At 39.2% G+C, this 24,607-nt stretch overlaps 1 protein-coding gene across 1 annotated transcript in view; it reads right to left on the bottom strand.

Moving 5' to 3' along the window:
- The window catches only part of COLGALT2 (collagen beta(1-O)galactosyltransferase 2), a 102,597-nt gene that overhangs the window by 33,515 nt on the left and 44,475 nt on the right, over positions 1-24,607 (bottom strand). The window contains exons 2-5 of the mRNA XM_007989209.3: positions 8,628-8,738; positions 5,308-5,425; positions 4,108-4,242; positions 36-240 (exon numbers count right to left, since the gene is read on the bottom strand). Coding sequence (XP_007987400.3) covers positions 36-240; positions 4,108-4,242; positions 5,308-5,425; positions 8,628-8,738 — 569 coding nt within the window. The remainder of the gene's footprint in view (positions 1-35; positions 241-4,107; positions 4,243-5,307; positions 5,426-8,627; positions 8,739-24,607) is intronic.

The following is a 24,607-nucleotide window of genomic DNA, read 5'->3' as shown; positions in this document are numbered from 1 at the left end:
TCCATGGTGGTACTACAACCAAAGACAAATGGTACCTGCTTGCCTGCTGGAGAAGGCAAAGACAATGATGTCATCAAAGGTCCAGGTGTAGTCCTGGTGTGGGGGGTAGAAAGTCAGCTTGTCCGAGGCCTCCTTCCTGAGGTCAATTAGGAAGGTGGAGTGGACCATGGGGACGGGGAAGCAGCCTGACCTCTTCCATTCTCTAATCTGAACGTAGTCTGGGGTCCTCTTATAGAAGCCCTGTAAAAGAGCAAATGGGTGGGTTGTGTTTTCTGACCTGAAGTCTTCATCCTTCTCAGTCATTTGCTAGACTGATTCCTTTCAAGTCGTCACCAGCTAAATACAAGCTCCCAAACAAAGCCACCTTCACTCCTCTTGTCATGGCCTATGAATTTCCAGGTGAGCACAGGAAATGCTATCTACATATAAAATAATACTAAAAGGGTCTTGATATAAGAAATAACTTTGATGCCAACATATCTCTTGATTTAATAATTTCATAAAAGTGTATTTTATGTTGACTTATGATGAAATATGAAGCATGAGTATTAAGAAGTGACAGAGCAGTTAAGAACACAGGTTCCAGTGTCAGACTCCCTGAGTTCAAATCCCACCTCAGCTACTTATTGTCTGTGGGTATGGGGCAAGTGACTCAACCTTGCTGCACTTATTTCCTCATCTCCAAAACAGGGATGATGGCACTATCTACTCCACGGGGTTAGCTGTAAAATTTAAGTAAGGTAGAACCTGAATAGTGTTCAGTGTACTGCCCAGCACCAAGAATGTATCAACAAATATTGACTCCTATTAAAATGACATTGCACTATGGTTAATATTTGTAATTAAACATGCATTACTAAGATATACAAATAAGGGTCTTCTTTCAATGCAGTTACTTAGTCAATATACTGGTGAAGCTGCAGCTGCTCCACAGTTTTTGGGTATTCAACTTCTGAAACTTCCTTCTGCACAAGCACATGGGACAACCAGTTTCCTCATTCCAAAGCTCAAGTCATTTCCAGAAAAGATGAAGATATATCTCAACAAAACATGCTTACAAAACATACTTGTGGAAGCTTTGCCAGGCATTTTGGAAAACATTCTAGGTGATGGCAGCTCACTGGGATGAGTGTGAAGTTTTGCAAGGCCAGCACTCTGAAGGGCACGACACTCTGGATGCAGAAGTTCTTAGGTGCTCATTAATCAGTTGCATCACTTTATGGTCACATTTCCTGCTGTCATTCAGCATCCACACATAAGGTGCTACAGCCTCATCTACTTCTCTGACATTCCCTTCAAGTTCTAGAAGAGTGTCCTAGCTTAGCTAACCCTAATGCTGACCCCATGATAAGGGAGGAGGATCACAAATGAGGACTTAGAAGATGTGGGTCTCAGAGTCATCTTAATCACCTTCTAGCTGTTTGATCTTAGCCCATGGCTACCCTCTTTGAGCCTGAGCTTTTTCTCCTGAAAAACGGGATAATAGCTGCTCTGTCAATCTCAAAGAGCTGCAGAATGAATCACATGTGATAAGGTCTATGAACCTATTTTGGAAACTGCAATTCATTATATGAAGTATTATTCTTACTATAATTTTTTATTAGCCTTTAACTTAAGGATCATTTAACATCCTCTATGGTTTCTCCTAATACTTCAGCTTATGAGCAGTCTTCCAAGGGATAAAGGGAACTTGGGTTTTTAAAAAGGCTGCCTAAGTACTTGTGTCAAATATAAAGTTCTAGATTACTTAGGAACAATATTCCCAGAATGAGAAGCTTGGAAAATCCATGATGATGATGAATCACAGAATATCCTTGGGGTGGGGGTGAGAAGGAAGGAAGCAGGGAAAGTGAGAGAGAATAAATGTGCCTCCTGCAAAGAGGCAGAGATGATGAATGTGTTTCTTTTTCCATATAAATTGAATCTTGTTGGTAATAATTCCTGTTCACTGGCCAGACAACATCAAGGTCATTTTATTTTGAATGTGTTTAAAGACTCTGGGAACCAGGCCCTTACTTGAGGTTATGAAGTCACTGGCCTTTTCTAATCCTGCTCTAGTAGAGACTAACTGGGATGGTAGAAAGCCAAAAATAAATGGAGGAAAATAATAATTGTCCCTAAGTTGCTCAGAATTTAATTTTACTGTACAAAATAAGTGAGCACATTTCTCCTATTTGCTTTTAAGCCTGAAAGCAAATAAGGAGATAATACAAATTTGTAGGCTGTGGCCACTAGGATAACCCACCCTTGTTGCTGGTGTCAAAGCACAACTCATTAAAAGCAGCCCTCAAGTGACTCTGCCATGTGAAACACTGAAAGTGTATGAATTTAAACCAATATAATGTTTTCTCCCAAGGAAGTGAGGAAGTGAATGGCCTTTAGAAATATGAACATATTACCTTCCCAAAAGAGACATAGAAAATAGCACACATTCACAATCTCTTACAACTAGAAGAAATAATTACAACAAAAGAGGAATGTTTCATCTAGTGGTATACCAGACCACATATTGTTAAATTTTCAGAAATTTTGCAAACCAGTTGACATGTTGATAGCTTGGAATCCATAAAAACAAAAATCACGTTAATCCCCAACACTCTAATGACACCTCAGGTGGCAGTTTTGCATATTTTTAATAGCTATATCATCAAGTGGCTATACTGCAGTTTACTTAGCTTAACAACATTTAAGTTGTTTGCATGGTGGGAGCATTTAAACCATACGAATTGGCAAATGCTATCAACTAGGGTTTTTCCCACAAAAAGCCAGTTATTAAACATTTATCAGCACACTACTGGCCTTATTTCTCATCCAAAACAAAACCAAATATAAAGGGGAGACTCAAACTTTAGCCCTTTGGCCATGAGAATACATTGAACATACTCTCCGTTTTTTTGAGACTGGGTCTCAGTCGCTTAGGCTGGAATGCAGTGGTGTGATCACAGCTCACTGCAGCCTCAACTTCTTGGGCTCAAGCAATCCTCCCTGCTCAGCCTCCCGAATAGCTAGAACTATAGGTGTGCACAACACCACACCTGGTTAATTTTTTCATTTGTTGTAGAGATGAGGTTTCGCCATGTTGCCCATGTTGGTCTCGAATTCCTGGGCTCAAGTAATTGTGCCTCCTCAGCTTCCCAAAGTGTTGAGATTACAGGCGTGAGCCACCGCTCCTGGTCAATATACCTTATTTTTCTTAGCACATTTTTATCCTACATTGATATATATTATATTAATCAGTTGAATTTATCTCTCTAATTCTTTAAAGAATAAAAAATACAACCAGCCATGAGCATTCACTAAAACAGACCTCTAGACTTTGAAGATTTTACTATGAAAAAAATAAATAATAAAAATTCAAACTTTTTTTAACTTGAATTTCATAAAAATAACCTAATATGGTAGTTTTCATTATTAGAACTCTTTGGAAATAAATTTGGCAACATACATCAAAGGTCATTGAAATATTTATAGTCTTTGTCTCGGTAATTCCACTTCTGAAAAGCTATCCTAAGGATATAATCTTAAATGCTGAAAAATTATATTAATCATGATGGTCATGATAGTTAAAAGTTGTGAATAATTTAAATGTTTTTCAAACCAAGATAAAGGTTAAGTAAATTGGAATATAGCCACTTGATGATAATATAGTTATTAAAAATGTGCAAGTTTCTATCTATGATGTTGTTAGAGTGATGGGGATTTAACATGTTTTGTTGGTTTTCTTCTAAACTTTTTTTAATTTCTAAGTTTTTCTATAGTGTTCATATGTTAGTTTTGTAATGACAAAAAGAATTAATTAAAAATAGTAATTCCTGAATTGGGTGGGGGGAAAGTACAAATTCCAGCATGCTTTATTGGCTAATTTGAAGTTTCTAAGGCTAAGCTCTTTAGACTATTTTCTTCAATAATTAATTAATACAGAAGAGCTCAACTGGGTGGTAGCATTGGACCTAGATTTACTGCCCTTCCTGAATCATGCTTGCTCTGGGAACACAATGACATGCATGTTTCAAGGGAGTAAACAGGAGAAAGGTGAATGGGACTACTTTGACCCGGTGTTGCCTTGTAAAAACTAGTACCCTTAATTCATTTAAGCAAAAGACTTGCCTTAGGGGTGATTCCGCACCAGAAATTAGAATACAGGCCCCGAGACTCCAGCATGGGGGCCACAATAGTTTTGTTTTCTGCAATCAGTAGATTGAGGGTCTGTGGATTAGTCAGGAAATTGTCAACATCTATGAACTAGGAAAAGAAAAGGATAATGTTAGGTGAAAAGGTACTTTTCAGTAATGAGTTTGAGAATAACCCAACCCTTCTGAAGGATCCCAGAAACTTGCTCATGACATATGGAACTAGTTATCTATGTCCTCCTTATTGAAACCCATTGCAGCTAGGTGACTTTCATTCAGTCAAAATACATTTAGTCTAACTTTCCTACGTTGCGCTCTGCATAAGGCACTAAGCAATATATCAGTGCTGCCACACTAGGCACAGCCTCAACCAGGACCCATCCTACACTTTGGCTAGTGTTTTAGGCACAAGATATTAATGGTTCCCAAGCCATTAAAGGTTCATTCAAAAACACTTTGTAGGTTTTATCACAATAAAAAAATCAGAAGTCTTCATTTTTATGATAGTCCATCTGTTTACCCCAAAATTTTGTGATTTAGCATTTGTACACTTCAATGGCATTTAAACAGCTACACAATGTTAAATATTGTCAGTACAATTTGAAAACTTCCATGAAAGGATTTGTGTCACAAGTGTGCATGACACATTATTGGGCAGATTTTCACCGTGGTGGAGGGACTGGGGATGGACATAAGTTCTCAAAGAGAGCATCACTGGGAGCAACTAGGAAGCCAAGTAACAGATGCTACTTCCCAGATCATTCAGGAGCAAAAGGGAACCGTTTCAGAGCCGTTCAGTTCAATTATTTTTTTAGATAATTACTTTTCATATCCCCAAATTCTTCCAAAAAGTTATAAGAACAACTTACATTGTTTTACCTACAGCATTTCCCCTGAACTAGAAATACGCAGAGTTCTTATGCCAGTTGCTTGACAGAGACCAAATGATTCAGGCGCTTCTTCGCCTACCCTCGAAAATGCATGTGGGCCTGAAGATGAAGTCCAGGTAGCCCAATATTAAACTACCAAAAATTTCCTTGTGCCTTTCTTAAAAAGTCAGGGAGGCACTGCCTAAGCCAAAGGTTGTTTTGATTGCTTCCATGGTTCTAGTTTTTGGATGACTGATTTGGATACATTCAAGATGACAGCTGTCAAGAAATCAAACATCTGTTTTTACCAGAACGTAGTCTGACCATTTTTCCCTCGCAGTTCGAAGGGCTGCCTGTCGTAGTTTCATCACATGCGCAAACCGGGAGCTTGGCCAGTGCTTTGGTCCAATTTCATCAGGGTAAGACCTAAAATAATAATGATAGTTCATCATTATTGAGTACCTACATGTACCAGGCTCTGTCCTAAATGTTTATATGTATTCATTCAATCTTCTATCAACCACAGGAAGTAGATACTATTATTATAATCATCCCTATATTACAGATGAGGAAACTGGAGCAATGAGAATCAAGTAACTCACTGCTCACTGTAAACAACAATCTTTACATGAAACATTTCAATGGGTTCTCATGAGAGCCCTTTGAGGTGAGTACTACTGTTCTCCGCATTTCACAGGTGAGGATATCGGGGTAGAGCAGTTAAGTCATTCATCCAATGTTACACAATGGGGCACAATCAAGATTTGAATCCAGGCAAAAAGCTCATGTTCCTAGACAATTTTTGTAAATCCCAACATCAAATAAATTTAGAGAGTATGCGGTGTAAAACATGAGTTTCCCAGGAAAAACAAAGGTTTAATTTACTTGTTGGAGTCTCCACAAAAGATTCCACACAGTCTAACACATTGATCTGTCTTAGATAAAGTGAGGTCATGGAATCTCTATCAAGATTCACAAAACAGCCAGGCCAAGACTCCTCCATGGCCACACAGGCAAGTGGGTTGGAGCACACTCCAAAACCCTTCTGAAGGCACCCAGCTGGCACGGACATTGATATGTTGCAGTAATCCAAAACTGGCCACCACTTCAAGATCTCATAGCTGCACTGGCAGTACATTGGTTTTAGTGAACAAAAAACTGCAAAAACAATGAGACTGTAACTCTACAAACAAGGTTAATAAAACTCTATACAGCACAGGAATTCTCTGGAATGTCTTCCCCAATTATTGTTTCAATGAAAATCAATGGAATTCTCATTTTTCTAAATATATTCCCCCCCCAAAATGCCTGCTGTAATATTTTTTCACACTGACCTTGGCATATAATAGATTTAGTCAAAACCTGGCTGCAGAGAACATTACCAAGATGCAAAGAAGGGACACAAAATATTTCTGTGCCATTTTTATTAGGCCAAACTCCATTATAAGGCACTCTAAACGAGTGTTTACAATCTTTTATGGTGTTCAGACTTCACTGTTAAATTTTGCTTGAATTTGAGAAATAAATAGGTATATATTATATTATATTGTATATATTTATTTTATATTATAAATATTTATAAGAATTCTTACATATGGAGAGACTAGAAGAACAGAAACTTGTTCTGAAATAGCATTTACTATTACTATAATACAAATTCAACTTTCAATAAATGATTTATCTGGGGAAGAAATTCAGGCAACTCCTTCATTCTATTTCTACAATTGGTGAAGGTAAAATTGTAGTAGCTTTGGGAACATTTATAATAGTAAGTTTTGAACACATTTATTCTTGTTCTTATTTGTTCATCCAACCAGTATTAATTTAGTGCCTGCCAAGAATATGGCTCTGAGGGGATAGGGGTAATATAAAGTGTTTATATATTCTAGCCCCTGCCAAAGAACTTACAATTTATTTAGGAAAAAAATACACTAATTGCATAGTTAATTAACGATGTTAGTTACGTATATCATTGTGCCAAAAAGGATGACATAGAATACAAGCAATACAATTGTTGAGACAAAGGTAGATATTTATAACTGAATGATTAAGAATAGGTTTCTATAGTAGGCATGATTTAAGGTAAGAGTTAGTTATAAAGAAGGAAAGTGTCTTCCAGGACCTGCACAAGCAACAGTGTGGGGTTTGGAAATAAAAGGAACGTTCTAGATAAAGCACATTTTCTTTTGGTGCTAAATTCATGGATTTTAAAAATATAAGTCTTAGGTGTTTGAACTTTGTTCAGGTCCTAAAGAGTAAGTAAAGTATTTTTAGTAAAGAAATGAAACCATTTCATTTGTATCTGAGGTAGATTGATTTGACTGTATGGTACGTAGGATGACTTGGAGACAGAAGCAATTAAGAAATTGCTATGGTGGCCAGGTGCGGTGGCTCACGCCTGTAATCCCAGCACTTTGGGAGGTCAAGGCAGGCAGATCACGGGGTCAGGAGATCGAGACCATCCTGGCTAACATGGTGAAAACCCCTCTCTACTCAAAATACAAAAAATTAGCCAGGCGTGGTGGCGCACACCTGTAGTCCCAGCTACTCAGGAGGCTGAGGCAGGAGAATCGTTTGAACCCAGGAGGCGGAGGTTGCAATGAGCCAAGATCGTGACTCTGCACTCCATCCTGGGTGACAGAGCGAGACTCCATCTAAAAAAAAAAAAAGAAAAAGAAAAAGAAATTGCTATGGTAACCAGGCACAATGGCTCACACCTGTAATCCCAGCACTTTGGAAGGCCAAGGTGGGAGGATTGCTTGAGGCCAGGAGTTCAAGAACAGCCTGGACAACATAGTGAGATCATGTCTCTACAAAAAATAAAAATAAAACTAGCCAGGCACAGTGGTGCATGGTTGTGGTCCTAGCTACCCAAGAGGCTGACTGAGGAGTACTGCCTGAGCCCAGGGGTACGAGGTTACAGTGGAGCTACGATCATGCCACTGCATTCCAGCTAGGGTGATAGAGTGAGACCCTGTCAAAAAATAAAGAAAGAGAGACAGAGAGAAAGAAAGAAAGAAAGAGAGAGAGAAAGAGAGAGAGAGAAAGAAAGAAAGAAGAAAGAAGGAAGGAAGGAAAGAAGAGAAAAGAAGGAAAAGAAAGAAAGAAGGAATTTCTATGGTTAAGATAGGAAATAACCTAAATGAGCATCAGTAGGGGATCGATTAAATAATTATGGTAAATGCACACACAATAATGATTATGCAGAAAAAAGAAAAAAAGAAAATTAGCTCCTTAACTATTGCTATAGAATGATTATCAAGATATAAGTTGAAAAAAGCAAGGTATATGTAGAAAGTATACACATTTTCACTATGATCCTTCAAATATAAAAGTTTATGTTTAAAATATGAATAAATAATATCAATAATTAAAAATACACACTGTCATGTCAATTTATTTATGAAGTAATGAAAACCTGAACTTGACTGGCAGCTGTGGGAGTAAACAGGAAGAGGGTACTGTGAAGATCTCTAAAAGGGAGAAATCGCAGATATTCAGAACTCACATAGGTGCAGAAGTGAAAGACAATGAAAAGCACATGTGCCTCCAAACCTGGAAGCCCTAGAGAGCTAGTTAAAGAGGAAGGGTAAATAATGAGTTTACAAATTTTGCTCTTGCTACTCACTCTGGTTCATCCATAGGCCTCCACTCCACATAGTGATAGAGTCTCTGTACATTTTTCAACCACTCCCTGAGTATTTCTGTTGTATTATCCACATTGTGATCGGTGGCTGCCCTGCATGAGAGAAAGCACAATATAGTTTAACTACGTCATCCACAGAAAGAGAGGGAAATCCCAAAGACACCAAACTAACTGAAAGAAGAATGGCTACTCCTGGAAAAAAAAATTGTATATGTGAAAGTAACTCCCTCATAGTCCAAACTAGATAATAAATTTCTAAAGTGAGAGACACTGCTTAAAATCATCTTTGTGTCATTAGATCCTTAAACAGGGCTCAGCCAATTGGAGAACGTGTAAATAGTTGCATTAATAAATAAGCACATGAAAACACCAAGGATACAATGAATTAACTGAGAGTCAATTAATGAATCTTCTTGGAAATTTTTCTATATGTTTTAATTTTCAGTTACCGGGATGTAAACTCCACTTTTTAACTTCACTAACAATGACCCTCAATTTGAGCAATAATTCTGCCTTATCTTCATTTCAAGTCAATTTCTGACAACAAAATATCTAGTCAGTGCTGCTTTAATCATTGTGAAGCTACAATAATAATTCTCAATATAAAACTCAAAAATTAAGGTATCTTCCATTATCTATTTTGGATTAACTTTATCATCACATTTACAAAATAGAGCATTTTCAAAAGTCTTTAAAAAATGTATACAAAACTTGTGCCTGTTCTATCTTGAAAGTTTAACAAATGAATCCGCTTGTAAAGGGGTTTAACTCATTTATTAAAAAAGTATTTTCAAATTGTATCACAAAGCAAAACCCAACACATGTAAAACAGTTATTCAGAACACCTATAAATGAAGAAATAATGAAATGAAAAACAGAAAAAGAGAAAACAGCAGGAGTTGTAATCCTGACAACAAACAAGGTAGAATTCAGGACAAACAGTATTAAGATGACAAAGAAAGAGACTTTATAATACTAAAGGAGGCCATTCACATCAAAATATACAAAGTGTGAATTTCTATGCACTTTCATTTATTACAGGGGTTGGCAAACTTTCTTTCAAGACATAGGTGGTAAACATTTTAGGTTTACAGGCTATATACTATCTGCAACTACTACTTAACTCTGCCATTGTAGTGATACATCAGCCATAAACAATATGTAAATGAATGAGCATTGCTGTGTTCCAACAAAACTTTATTTATAAAAACAGGCAGCTGGTCTGTAGGCTATAATTTGCTGACCCCTAATATAGTAGAAAGTATAGAAACTATAAAGAAAAACAGAAATAACAATAAGAGATATTAACATACCACTTTCAGTTAAAGGTGGTACAAATGGGGAAAAAAGTAAGTATATATAGGATCTATACAACACACTAATAGAGACTTCTCAAGTGCACATGGAACATCTACTAGTACTGACCAACAATTACATCCCAAAGAAAGCCTCCATAAAATTGAAATTATATAAACAACATTCTCTGATCTAAATGACATATACGTAGAAGTTGATAATAAAATAAAACCCCCTAAATCCACTAAAAACTCTCTTACAAAGTTGTTTTTTAAAAAATAAATACAAGACAATTTCAGAACTTCCAAAAATTAATAGTGAAAACACTACATACCAGAATTTTGGGATACAATTAAAGCAGTAATTAGAGAAAAATTCAGTTTTATATGCTTAAATAAATAAAAATAAATGCATTAAATTTCTACTCAAAAAGCTAGGAGAAAAGCAACAAAGTAAACATATATAAAGAAATTAATAAACGTAAGGGTAGAAAGTTGTGAGATATAAAACAGGAAAAGAGTAGAAACAAACTAAAATGCTGTTTCTTTGAGAAAAATCAGTAAAAGACAAGCCCTAGTTAACCTACCTAAGACAAACAAATATAAAACAGTAAGAAATGGTAAGGATGGGAAACAATATGATTGATTTGAAATAAAAATTTTAAAAATGTGTAATCAACTACTTTGTACAACTCGATGATAAATAACTTTGAAAACTAAATATGATAGAAGATTTTCTAAAAAAATGCATGTTAGCAAAATTAACTCCTGAAGAGATATAAAGCTTAAATGAATAACTTCCATGAAGACAGTAAGGAGGGAAAAATAACCAACCAGGCTCATGTGTTTTTACAAGGGAATTCTACCAAATCCTACAATAGATACTTCCAATGCTCTATAGCTTGTTATCCAGAGTGTAGGGAAAAAAATGAAAATTCTAAGTTCTTCTAATATTGCAAGTATAATATTGATGTCTAAACCTTATGAAGATTTACACACACACACAAAACTACAGACCAATATCCTTTAATGCATATGCTGCAAAAATCTTAAATAAAGTATTAGCAAACAGAGTCCAACATCTTATTAAGAGAATATAGCATGGTCTAAGAATGTTTAATATGAAGGAATTTCATTAACATAATTCACTATGTTAAAGGACCTGGAGAAAAATCATGATTATTTCTGTAAATGTGTAAAAAGTCTTTAACAAAATTCCACACCTATTCCTGATTTTTAATAACCACACAGAATAAAATTCAAGCAGATACTAAAAAAACAAGCCACTACAATTAAAACTGTGTGGTAATGACACAGGGATAAATGACATAGGGAGCCCAGTGGCACAGAACAGAAAGTATAGAAATTTAGTGTATGATAAGGGTATTATGTAATATTCCCATGTAACAAACATGCACATATACTCCCTGTATCTAAAATGAAATTGGAAATTTAAAAATAAAGTTTCACCAAAAATATATATACATATAATACAGGTTTGAAAAATGATCAGAGGTACACATGAAATAATTTAGTTTTTATTGCATCATTACTTCCACTGTGATTTGTAGGATGATTTAAAATAAATTGAAAGAAAATATAAATAAAGGCCGAGTGCAGTGGTTCATGCCCATAATTGCAGCAGTTTGGGAGGCCAAGGTGGGCAGATCATTTGAGGTCAGGAGTTTGAGACCAGCCTGATCTACATGGTGAAACTCGTCCCTACTAGAGAAAACCAAAAAATTAGCTGGGTATGGTGGCACATGCCTATTAGTCCCAGCTACTCGGGAAGCTGAGGCAGGGGAATCGCTTGAACCTGGGAGGTGGAGGTTGCAGTGAGCCGAGTTCGGTCCACTGCACTCCAGCCTGGGTGATAGAGTGAGATTCTGTCTCTAGAAATATAATAAATAAATAAAGTATACACATAAAAAACAGTGCTTTTCATTAAAATGAACCATTATAGTTTTTACTTGATTTTAAATTGCCTCTAAATATATTCAAATTTTTTTATCTCCTAAAAAAATAATATTTAAGAGAGAGAATGTTCAGGAATGTTCAAGAGAGAAAAATACATTGTTAAGCAAAGCACGGTGGAACTCTATTTAGATAGGGAATACATTTCTGTAAAATACCAAGTAACTTAAAACTATATAACTTAAGTCATAGCATACAGAAAAATGGGACATAGAGGTACGTAACTAGTATTTGAAAATATTATTTTGTAAAATAGATACTTAAACTAAAACTAGGCTAATTAAAAACATTATCCAATAACTAGAGATGACACCAATGGCCAACTTGATCTACTTTCAAGTGTCTTCTTGAAATTCGATAAGAATCAGCTCCTCTCTTCACGGCAAGGTCTAGGAGGGAGAAAGACCCACAGGTCCACCTGGACATTCCATGGCCTGGAGAGGGAGAGAGGTGATGTGTGAAGCTGACAGTTTTGAGCGATACGAGGTGAGCACCTTAGGACCAAGATGGGGTAGGAGGAGCCCTTAGCAACTCACAGAGGTGGGAAAGTGGTCCAGAAAGCAACGTGGAAGAAGGCCACAGGCTCCACCGAGTTTGTGATTGTGCCAAAAAGTGCAAAGTCAGCAAAAGTCAAGTCCATTTTGACTCATGGTCACAAGCTACCAACATCCAGGGTAACAGGTGGCCATGAAGAGCACAATGAGAGTCCTACCACTGGTCTTGTAACAGGAAGCACATAGAGCAATTCCTGAAACTCGGAATTTACCATAAAGCACCCTATTCTTCACTCAAAACATTATGAAGAGGAGTAAGTTAAAACTAAACGAAACAAAAATTCCTCATCATAGTGTTAGCCAAAAGTTATGAGAATTCTACATTATTCTTAAATTATTTATAAATGGTGTAGGAGAATTTGCCAGATGCAGTAGCACACACCCTTAGTCCTAGCTACCTGAGAGGCTGAGGTAGGAGGATCACTTGAGCCCAGGAGCTCCAGGCTGCAGTGAGTACAACTGTGCCTGTGAATAGTCACTGCACTCCAGCCTGGGCAACATAGCGAGACCCCATCTCTTAAAGAAATAGTCTAGGTAATTTATACATCATCTACTTGTTTCCCTGGTTGTTGTTTCTTCATTACACAGGACTTCTTAAATTCTCTTTGCCTTCTCTACATCAATGCATTCCCATTTCCTAATCCTTTTGACAGAGTTGGTCTTATTGTACGAAATGCATTTTCCTGGTGTACAGATTAAACAACTCCAAAATCTGCCCAAGCATCCATTCCTGATGAACATCCTTAGAAATTAGCTGCCTGCAGTATGCAGAGGTAAAGATGTCTAATTAAAAACAGATGCACAGATTTCAAATATTCTCTTTACTGAGTTAAAAACATTGTCTGTACTCTTACTTCGCTGAATTAAGATTCTCTTTGTTCTCAGGCTTCTGAGGAAATGAACATGTCCTCCAGTTGTGGTTGGAGACAGGTGCATCCATCCTGGTCTTTGAAGTGCAGGGCCAATCTCTCCTACACTCATTCCCAGAGGAGGAAGAGGCCCTGGCCACACCAGCCCACCGAGGAAGTCTCGCAGCCCCACTGAAGACTGAGTTTCCCTGTTCCTCCTCCCCACTGTCAAAAAAAAGGCAAAAACGAAGAAATCCAGGCAGACACTCCTAACTGCTGCCTTGTAATTGCTCTGACAAAAGTATGTTTCCATTTGAATGCATAATAATGAAAGCATTACAGGCCCTGGGCTATTCAGAGGGTTGGACAGAGAGAGATACCAAAGGCTCAGATGCAAGCTCTCTGGAGGAAACCCGAGGCTGGTGCTAACGGTTCTATTTTCAGAGCCCTGTAGCACAAGGCAACAACAGCGCGGTGCTTGTCCTGCTGCAGCACTCCACAAGCAGCTAGACACAAAAACCTCTGCGGCTGAGGTGGATTTTTCCATGAAGCTAGGAAGCTGAGAACCCAGAATGTGTGAGGTCCCTCAGGAGGAGCTGAGGCACAGTGGCCCCTCTCTCAGTCTGAAGGCTCCTTGCGGTTCCTGTGGAAAATGAGTACTGCCTCGAATCTGTCATCCTCCTCCCAATCAGACCAGAAAAGGCACCCAGAAAAATTGCAGACATCACTAACAGATTACTTGAAGAAAACAAATAATGTGCAAGGACAGCTGGACATCTGGAGAGGTGATCTGCAAGTAATTGACAGTTAGTAATCAAACTGGAAAAATACAAACATGGGCTGGCTGGGTGACCATGTTTCCAGGAGGCTCACACAGCTCAGTCTGCCTCAATTCTCCAACTAGAGTGGATTCACACCTAAATCAACACCTCCACTCACTCTCTCTTCCCTGGGTCTCTCTGACTCAGGATAAGACAGCAAGGAGAGGCTGGGTGCAGTGGCTCACGCCTGTAATCCCAGCACTTTGGGAGGCTGAGGTGGATCATCTGAGGTCAGGAGTTCAAGGCCAGCCCAGCCAACATGGTGAAACCCCGTCTCTACTAAAAATACAAAAATTAGCCAGGCGTGGTGGTGCGTGCCTGTAGTCCCAGCTACTTGGGAAGCTGAGGCAGGAAAACTGCTTGAACCCCAGAAGCAGAGATTGCAGTGAGCTGAGATCATGCCACTGCACTCCAGTCTAGGTGAGAGAGCGAGACTCTGTCTCAAAAGAAAAACAACAACAACAAAAAAGACAGCAAGGAGAGCTCAGCTCTTGAGCTGTTTTCAATTTTCTTTGAAGGTCATGTTGGGACAATAACTTTCCTTTACCTCTAAGGAGCCCTGGTACCGGCCAGCCCCAAGGTCTCTCCCTTCCACTTTTAGGGGAGCTGTGGCCCTGAGACAGTTTCAGTGCTCACAGTTGGCTTCCTCTCTGTCCATGAGTCCTGGCTTGCTTTCTTTGGAGCTAATACTTGAAAAGGGAGTGCTGGTAGAAACAGGTGCCACATCCACACTGGCCACCTCTCACCCTAGTGCTGCCCGTCTGCTTTCCCTCTGATTCTGCTTTTAGTTCCTATTTCCCCTTCTTCCTCTTTTCCAGCTGTGCAAGTTAGTAAAGGCCCATGAGTCTTGAATTCAAAATCGAATTGGGACTAAGGGAAACACGTATTGGAGATGTGATCACAACATGTGTAGGGATCCCCTTAACTGATGATGCTCCCAGGTCAACAGGTGCATTGTCACCACTACATGGAAGGGAGCTCAAAGAGCAGGCCAAGAAGTCAACATGTCTGCAGGATGAGACAGCTTGGAAGGATCCTTGCAGGATGCTTGGCTATGGAAAAAACAATATTGAGATTTATCTGGCAATGTCTAAAAACACTGACATTTCTCTTGTTCCAGAAGTTAGTTTTCATTTCTAAGTCTTGCCTCTTAAGACTCAGCGCCAACTAGAAATAATTAGAACTGACTCATTTATTTTGACCACAAGTCCTACTGAGGTTGTTAGGGCTAAATTCATATTGGTAAGCATGGGGCCACTGGAATCATATTAAAGATGCAGACTGGATCTCTCAGCAGGTGGGACACAGAAATTGAGGACACAGTACTCCCTTGTTTTATTTTATTTTTGAGATGAAGTTTCACTCTTTTTGCCCAGGCTGGAGTGCAGTGGCACAATCTCAGCTCAATGCAACCTCCGCCTCCCGGATTCAAGTGATAATCCTGCCTCAGCCTTCCAAGTAGCTGGGATTAGAGGCATGTGCCATCATGCCCAGCTACTGTTGTGTTTTTAGTAGAGACGGGGTTTCACCATGTTGGTCAGTCTGGTCTCGAACTCCTGACCTCTGGTGATCCACCCTCCTCAACCTCCCAAAGTGCTGGGATTACAGGCATGAGCTGCCGTGCCTGGCCAGGACACGGTACTTCTGATCACTTCCATCTGTACTGAGACTCAGGGAATGTCCTCAGCTTCCCTGTCACACCCCGGAAAGTCTAGACCTCCGTCACTATAGAAGAGGTCTGCGACTGGTGGAGCAGCAGGATGGCAACACTGGACAGCAACTGATCTACTGATCTTGGTGCCTGAGAACCCGCAAAATACTTTCCCCAGAGGCTCAAGGGAATGGCAATGGAATGAACAACAAAGTTAGTCACCACCTGGACGATCCTCGCCATGACTAGTGAGTTGGCAAAGGTAAATTTTCCAATTCAAGACTTCAAACACTGAACTACCCTCTCAGATGCTTCTTGTTTTCATCCAGCAAAGAAGACTCATTTGTGTAGAAAATAAAGAGTTCCACCTAAAAATAAAATTCCACTAATGAAAGCAACTACTGTAATTCATTTTCAAGAGAGGTCGTATCATCGAGTCCCACCACCTCTGTGTCCAGTCTCAAGGAACGCCTCCCCAGCAGCAGATGTGCCAAAGGCAGAGACATGTTCAGCTACTCAGCAAAATATGCCAATTGATTCTTGCTTCTTGGTTACCGGGTAGAGTTCTGTCTAAAGATCCGGAACCCTTCTTGTGGGTGGAAAGTAGATATGGATATGGTTAAGGCATGAATATGGATTGGGGGCCTGGGGATTCCTCCCACAAAAAGCCTTTTCCTAGATCCTATTCGTACCAAGTCAATTAGTTGCAATTCTTCACAATGAACTAAGAAATCAGAAAAACTCACTTCTTATGAAAACCTCCTCACCAGCAAAATTAATGTTTATACTGCCTCAACATCCCTCCTCAGTATGTCTCATTTCATCCCAGAAACAATCATAGACACAACACACCTGAAGTCTGGGTATGTGTGATGTAAAAATAAATATTTGATTCTAGAAATTCAAGCAACCAATCAATTTCATCCCTAAACAGCATACCTAAATTTTTCCTGATGGTAAAATTTGCTGATTGACCAGTAAACAGTCAATTCAAAAGCCCATTATCATCTTTTAATAAAATTAATAAACTTAATTAAGCATATTATAATTGAGCTATTGTTGATACTCATGATTCTGAGATATATTTTTCTTCTCAACATTATGTCACATACAAACCCATTTTTAGCCTTATGATTAACTAAGTTACTCATTATCTTTATTTCCCCCATTACAGAAAAGAAGGCTGAGGATGAGAGGTTATGACTTGCTCAAGTCATGCAAATGGTGGGTACTAGAGCTTGGCCTTTTTATTTAGGCCTTCTAATCCGTCCCTCAACACCCACCCCCCCAACCCCAGGCTCCCCACCACACCTGTCCAACAGAGAGTAGATGACCAGGAAACACTGTCAAATTGGAAGTTCCCTACCTTGTCAAGAATATGAATCAATATGACCAATATGATCATCTCAGGATGACAGGATGGAAATGTCCCAGCAAAAAACAAAAGAAAAATGGGAAGATTCATCCATTCCCTATAAGCTTTGCTTAGGTTTACTTTCAGCATAATTTTCCTTGGAGTCACAACCCTTGGAATTCCATGAAAATATCAGTGGGAGCATCTGAGACAAGACGAATATGTTTCTCATTTGTCTAAGTACCCTCTTCCTGTTTTTGTTCTCTTTTGTCCCTTATTTATTCTTCTTCCCACCCTTTTTACCCACTCATCATGGCCCATTTTCTCGTCCCTATTGGATTTTCCAATTCTGATAAGTTATTTATTTTGTGGATGTACCCTGAAGACATGTAGTTACTAGTTAAATGTAGCACTGGTACTAAAGAGAAGACACAGCAGGATCCAATAACATTTTCTCCAGGAGTCCTGAACCTCTACACCCTCCAAAAACATTAGGTTAGATTGGACACCCTCTATCTGTAATTACGCATCACTAGCTTGCCATGCTTCCAGCACTGTGGTTGCTCCTGCATTATAATTAATTAGTCTATTTCTTTCTTCATTACTTGACTTTCTTCCCCTGAGGACAGGAACTATCCCAGTATTTAACAGTTCACTATAAAATAAGCACTTATCATGAGTTTGATGAGTGAATGAATGAACAATTTCAGGGAACTTCTCCTCATCCAACCCAAATGCCTACAAAGGCTGAGCACAGATAACAAAGAAGTGAAATGGGCCGTGTATGAGCCAACAGCCTGAAAGGAGGACTGTTGAGAATAGGCACATGTGGGCCCCAGCTGATTGCTGCTGTACTGGAATGTGTGCCCAGAAATGCTAGGCTTTCAAATTGTTTCAAGAGAAGCTGGCTATCTACTTTTTAGAGATAAATGTCTATTTATAACCTGTACAAACTTTTAGGCTGAAATGCCATGAAAATATTCCAGCCTGGCAGGAGGTCTCTGGAAACCAACATAAAAAACACATTGTTTTATCTCTTAATAGCCCAGGTCCATCCATCCACACATACTCAGGGCACATATTTCAGTAATTAAATATTTCAAATATGGCTGGGAGGATAGCAATAATAACTTTGCTTCTTTCACAAAACAGAAAACATCTTCCATGAGAAAGAAAAGACAAACATGCATAGATTGAGCAAGGTGTAAGTAATTCTCTCAACCAGTCTAATATCAAGAGAATTGGAAAGAAGAAAAAAAATGATGGCGGCACCACGGGATGAGTATAAGTGTACACTTCCCTGAAAACACTGTACATACCTCCTCTCATTGCACAGCAACTAAGACATGATTACTGCTGCACAAACTTTTTACTAAAAACTTTATTGAGATATATTTCTCATACCGAATATTCACTCTTCTAAAGTATAAAATATAGTGGTTTTTAGTTGTGCAACCATCACCATGATCCAATTCCAGAACATTTCCATCACCTCAAAAAGAAACCCTACACCCATTAGCAGTCACTCCTCACCCGTCCAGCCCCTGGTAACCACTTTTCTGCTTTCTGTCCCTATGGATTTACCTATTCTCGTCCTTTCTTATCAATGGAATCATACGATTGTGGCCTTTTGTGTCTGACTTCTTTCACTTTGCAACTGTTTTCAAGGTTCATGCGTGTTGTAGCACGTATCAGTACTTCATTTCTTTTTATGGCTAAATAATATTCCACAGTATGGATATGCCACATTTTGTTTATCCATTTATCAGTTAATAGACATTTGGGTGTTTTCACTTTCTAGTTACTATGAACGATGCTGCTATGAACATTCATGTAGAAGTTTTTGTGTGAACATACGGTTTCATTTACCTTGAGTATGGCTGCTCAAACTTTAAATACTATGGAAAAAGAAAAAAATTTATTTTCTTATTCTTTACCCTTTGTGGAGAATCTACTATGTTCCAGGCACTAAGCTGACCATTTTACATATATAACTTTAGCATTTAAAGTAATTCTCCTGTAAGTATTATTATCCCCATTTTACAGAAGAGGAATGTGAGGCTTAGAGAGTCTCTTCCAAATACTGTTTTCTTTCCATTTATACCTGATCTTTGATATGTATTTTTCTTAATTTCTGAAATTCTCAGTTTTCTGTTCCAGTGTAGCAGAGAGGAATCCTTTACTCTGCTTCATGAGTATCTTGGTTGTACATGAGATGAGCAGATGCAAGGGCCCAGGAATGCGTGGGCAGTTGCAAGGAAGTGAGAAGTGTCAGGTCTCAGCAGAGGAGCTGGGTGGAGCAGCTGAAACAGGACATGGATGATTAAACTCTGAGGGGGGATGTCCAGCACTGCCTAATGGTGGGGCTAGGTCCATGTAAACAGTTAGTTCTTGGGCCTGGCAGAGCGATGCTACAGCAAAACATGGAGCCTCTGAAACATGAGGTCATGGGGAACTGGAGCCAATGCAACCACAGGGAAAGTCACAGCCCAAGGACTGGGCTTGCTACGTGCAGCAATTATTGACAGGAGGATCTCCCCACAGGAGGATCTGCTCTGTTATATGGAGGAGAACTGGCTGAACTGCAGTGACAACATAAAGGCAAAGTGGTCTCTTAGATTGAGGACTGGGAGAAAGCTGAAGGAAGTGTCTGTGTTCTGTGTAGAAAGATTTACTTTGATTCATTCATTTCTGAAAACAACTGCAGTTAAGAATGACAATAAATATTTAAGTTATCTATTAATCCTGAGTTCCTTGACGCTACTATTTCGCTAACGACATCCTTAATCAAATAAAAAGTATGAAGTCAGGAGGCATGGCTCTTTCACCAATTAACTCTGTAATCTTAATGAATTTACTTGAACTCTCTGTGCCTTGTTTTTCCATCTGTAAAATGGGATAATAACCTCTGCTGCATCTACCTAGCTCACTGGGTTATTCTGAGGAGCTAACAGCATGTGAAGGAGCTTTCGAGAATACTTTCCTTTCCCTGGCTGTCCCCAACACACACACACATCCTCAAATAAGAAATAAGACAGCTTGTTGAATACGCTCTTAAGACACATGCAAAAAAGTTCAACACATGCATTTAAGGCAAACAAACTACAATTACTACAGCCTACCATTTTTTAAGAAAAAAAGATATACATGCCCATTATCACCGAGAACGTGAAAGAAATGTACAGCAAGGACTGCTAATTATCTTAATATCAGTTCTTCTCTTTCTCCCTAGTAATACAATTTTTAGCTGAGTCTAAAGAGTAAACTTTAGGCTCGACAACAGCAGGGACATTTGTCTCTTCTGTTCACTGCTCCATCCTTAACACTTAGAATGGTGCCTTGTACATAGTATGTGCTCCATAAATATTTGCTGAATGGTTCCTCTCACATCAAACTCCTAGACTAATAAGAACTATAAAAACACCTGTACAGTTCTCTCAGTTCAACAGACACCAGCTATGCATCTCTTCTGTGCCAGTGATCATGGCACTTGCTGGAAAGCAACACCTTGTCACTCACATCAAGATGCACCCAGTTTCTCACAGCTGGACAGGAAATACAGATGTGTAAATAAATAACTGTAATTTGGTATGACATTGTTGACAATGGATATATGACAAGGTCTCCAAGTACCAGGGAGGAGGGAGTGGCTAGGAAGGTGTGGGAAGGGCCACGAGAGGCTTCTCAAAGGATCAGAGACCTGAACTGGGATTTGAAGATTGAGCAGATATTAAGGGAAGGTAGAAAGAAGAATGTTCCAGAAAAAGGAACAACACATGTGGAGGCAGAAAGGGAGGTAACAGTCTGACGTGTTTGTTGAACTCCATGTAAATTTATTGGGTTAGAACTTAAAAGCCGAGCGGGCGAGATGGCTGTGAGGTATCAGGGCTGATGCAGTTGTCAGGGACGGGGTAGGTACAGGACACAGTGAAGAAGGGTGACCCCCTTTCATGGGTCCCTAGCATCCTGCCCTCCTTTAAAAAAATAAACTGATGTATAATTCTCTGAAATTATGTATTTTTCCAAATTGTGACAGGTACTGCTGTTAGCATGAGCATGCATTTATTCTCTGATTCCTCAGAGGAAATGTTCAAAATACACGTGATGTGCTGGCCTATTTTATTCAGTTCCAATTCCATCCACAGGTGCAGCTGCCACATAGTCTGGGTTTTCTGGGAAAGGTGTGATTTCTAACATTCTGACCCCTTTTCTTCACAACTTCATTTGTACCTCCCAGATCATGTGTCCAAAGTAAACACTTAACATGTGCTTGTTGAATGACTAAGTGAACAAATAAATGCCTGTAAAAATCAATGACATGAACGAAAATAAAGTGGTTATATTTGCTAAGGGTCTATTACTTAATGAAAAGCACCAGCAAATCTGTAATAGAACAATATTAGATGCATATAAATCATTTTGATTTTTGTAAAAAGCCATCACACTTTTCTCTGCTATGGTATTTGTTTCTCCATTGAGAAAGCTGGACTAGAAACACGAACAAAGAGAAAAAGTATAAATTTACAAACTGAATTCAAGGCTGTTTTCCCACAGAGTATCCCAGAATGAGAACTTGGACCTGACTAAAAAAAAAATGTCAGCCCAGTCAGTCACTGTTATCCAATACCTGTTGTCTTGGTTCCAGGAACAACACTCCTGGCCATCTCAGGAGGGAGAGAAAAATGTTTGCTTTGCGTTTACCTGCCTGGAGAAATTTTCAGTCTGGCCTTCCCATATCACTTCATTTGTGGTTCCTTCACATGTTGGGGTGGGGATGTTGTGGGAGACTACAGTTTGGCAGGTGTTAGATACATGTTCATATCCTATACTCACAGCCACAGGTCAATTGAAGAGAACCAAGTCATATTTTTGAGGAGTTTTGAGTTATTTTAGTTAGTCGTAGTGTCAGGGCAAACAGGAGGCTATTCTGATGGGGTTTTTTGTGTGTGTGTTTTTTTTTTTTCCATTTCTCTTCTGGAAAACTACCGTCAGAGGGAAGGAACACTGTGTGCTCCTAACATTCTCAGGATCTGTGTGGCTTTGTCACATGCTCCCGGGAGAGGAGCACGCATAAATACACAGCATATACATGTGTTGCTATTGCCTTTACTACTCACTGCGCTTCTGCAGAGAGGGGTGCAGTGAAAGCAGACCTCAGCTAAGTGCTCACTCCGGGCCAGGCATTGACCTAGAACTCTAGTAATATCTCATTTAATCCTCACGCCAACCCTATGATGTGCTATACTTACTATCTCCATTATACGGCGGAGGAAAATCAGGTCCAGAGATGTGACACATCAGGCCCAAAGTCTCAGAGGTAGTAAGAATTAGAGCCAGACGTGAGTCGGACAGCTGGACTCATGACTGTCCCATCTACCACTACTCCAAGAGGCTTATTTTGAAGTTATCCTTTGGAGTGAAGTTTAAAACAGAAGGAAATATTTTTAAAGACAGTAGAGGGTAAATTCTAACTTTGTCTTCGAAGTGCTAGGTATATCAGCAGGCTTTACATTATCAGTAAAACTGCTGCAGCCACAGGCCATTTAAGTTAGCTTAAAGCCCCCATGGGTCATGGGCCTCAGAAAGTGCTCATAATTTTCAGTGGTGTCTTAAAGAAGGAATGACACCTAATGATGATTGATTGACTCTCCTCTTTAATATTTCTCAAAACTTTCAGTTAAGTTGTTTATCTGGTCTCTGACAGGTTTAAGAATCTTTGCTCTTGCTGTGAATAGAGTAATCAGTTGAAAGGATGCCTGATACACTAGCTTTTTAAAAGCCTGCTCCAGATTTCATCTGGTGACTTTGGAAGGTAGGACACAGATAATGGGCTCTAGACTTCCAAGGTGCTCAAGCCTTCCCCAATCTTCCCAAATGGTGAAATCCCCCAGTTATATGGCTTTTGGTACCATATATCTTTTCTTTCTAGTACTTATCAGAGTTGTAATTCTACATTTATTTCTATGGTATTCATTAATTTATTTCTCCTCCAATGGTTTATAAGCTCCATGAGGGCAGGGATATGTCTGTCTTTGCTCATCACTGTATCCTCAAGCCCAGGACAGTGCCTGGCAAAAGCACTGGATAAATGGTTGCTAAATGAATAACCTGATGCAAAAATGCTGTCCTCACTTTTTTAAAGAAAACACTAAATATTTAAAATATGTATTTTTCACCAGTAAAAATGAAACACACAATCAGATAAAGATGATAAAATGTCTTTTGGGGCACTTCCTCTATCTTTCATAATCCATATCTGGAAAGTTTGACTTTCATGTGGGCTCTGGAAACAGGAGGGAATCAGATGCTGTTTGGTATTAAGCTGCTGAAGGCCAGGGGAGCCCACTAACCTATCTAAGAGGAAGTGGGGAATGTAATCAGTTGCTTTGAAGGCAGCACCCAGGAAATATCTGGCCAGGACAGAGGTTCAAGCAAATATATTGTGGTAGATGGTAAATATGGCAACAGGTGAGTAATTCTTCTTCCTGGTTTTCATTGGGGTGTGTCTTTTAAGCCAAATTAGAAATCCATCAAGAGGATTTGGTATGCATCATTATAAACAGAGTCCAGCTCCAGCCAATGCAGGGAGAAGACTGCAACCCACCTTTCAGACACAAAAAAGGACCCAATGACTCCCTGAGGAACAAGTAGACCAAGGGCAGCTCTGAACACCCTTCCTTCCCCAGCCCCAGGTCAGGCCATGTCTAAGGCATGCTTTAGTCTCTAGGTGCCACGTTCTTTTGGAGGTGCCATGTGAAGGAAGCCAACAATGTTCAACATTCAAAGTTCACATCCCCAGAATTTCCTAATTTTTCAATTGCCTCTGCAAATTATTTCAGAATATGTCACTGTTAAAATTCTTATTTTCATTCCCACATCCTGATGTTTGGAGAGGGAATTAGGCATTACCAGAGCTAGATTTGAACTCACTGACCCAAATTTCTTCAGCAGAGGATCCAAAAGGTACCAAAATTTTCATCAGGACTGTTATGTGTATGAAGACATAACAGAAGCCTTTTGGTATAATGTAGCACTCAAGACAAGGATTCAGTAAAATAAATCATATTCATTTTCTCCTTTAATTCTTACGGCATCCTAGGAAGTAGGTATTCTCCCTATCTCATGGATGAGAAAATAGTTACAAAGCTGGTAAATAATGGTGTCATGATTCAAACCTAATTAACCTGCAAATTATTATTATTATTATTTTTTGAGACAGAGTCTTGCTCTGTAGCCCAGGCTGGAGTGCAGTGGCGTAATCTCGGCTCACTGCAACCTCTGCCTCCCGGGTTCAAGTGATTCTCCTGCCTCAGCCTCCCGAATAGCTGGGATTACAGGTGCGTGCCACCACGCCCCACCAATTTTTGTATTTTTAGTAGAGATGGGGTTTCACCACGTTGGCCAGGCTGGTCTCGAACTCCTGACCTCCAGTGATCCTCCTGCCTCGGCCTCCCAAAGTGCTGAG

Source organism: Chlorocebus sabaeus, chromosome 25, assembly GCF_047675955.1.
Source record: "Chlorocebus sabaeus isolate Y175 chromosome 25, mChlSab1.0.hap1, whole genome shotgun sequence".
NCBI classification, from domain to species: Eukaryota; Metazoa; Chordata; class Mammalia; order Primates; family Cercopithecidae; genus Chlorocebus; species Chlorocebus sabaeus.
Note: the sequence above shows the minus strand (reverse complement) of the source record. Positions and strands in the feature narration are given on the sequence as shown.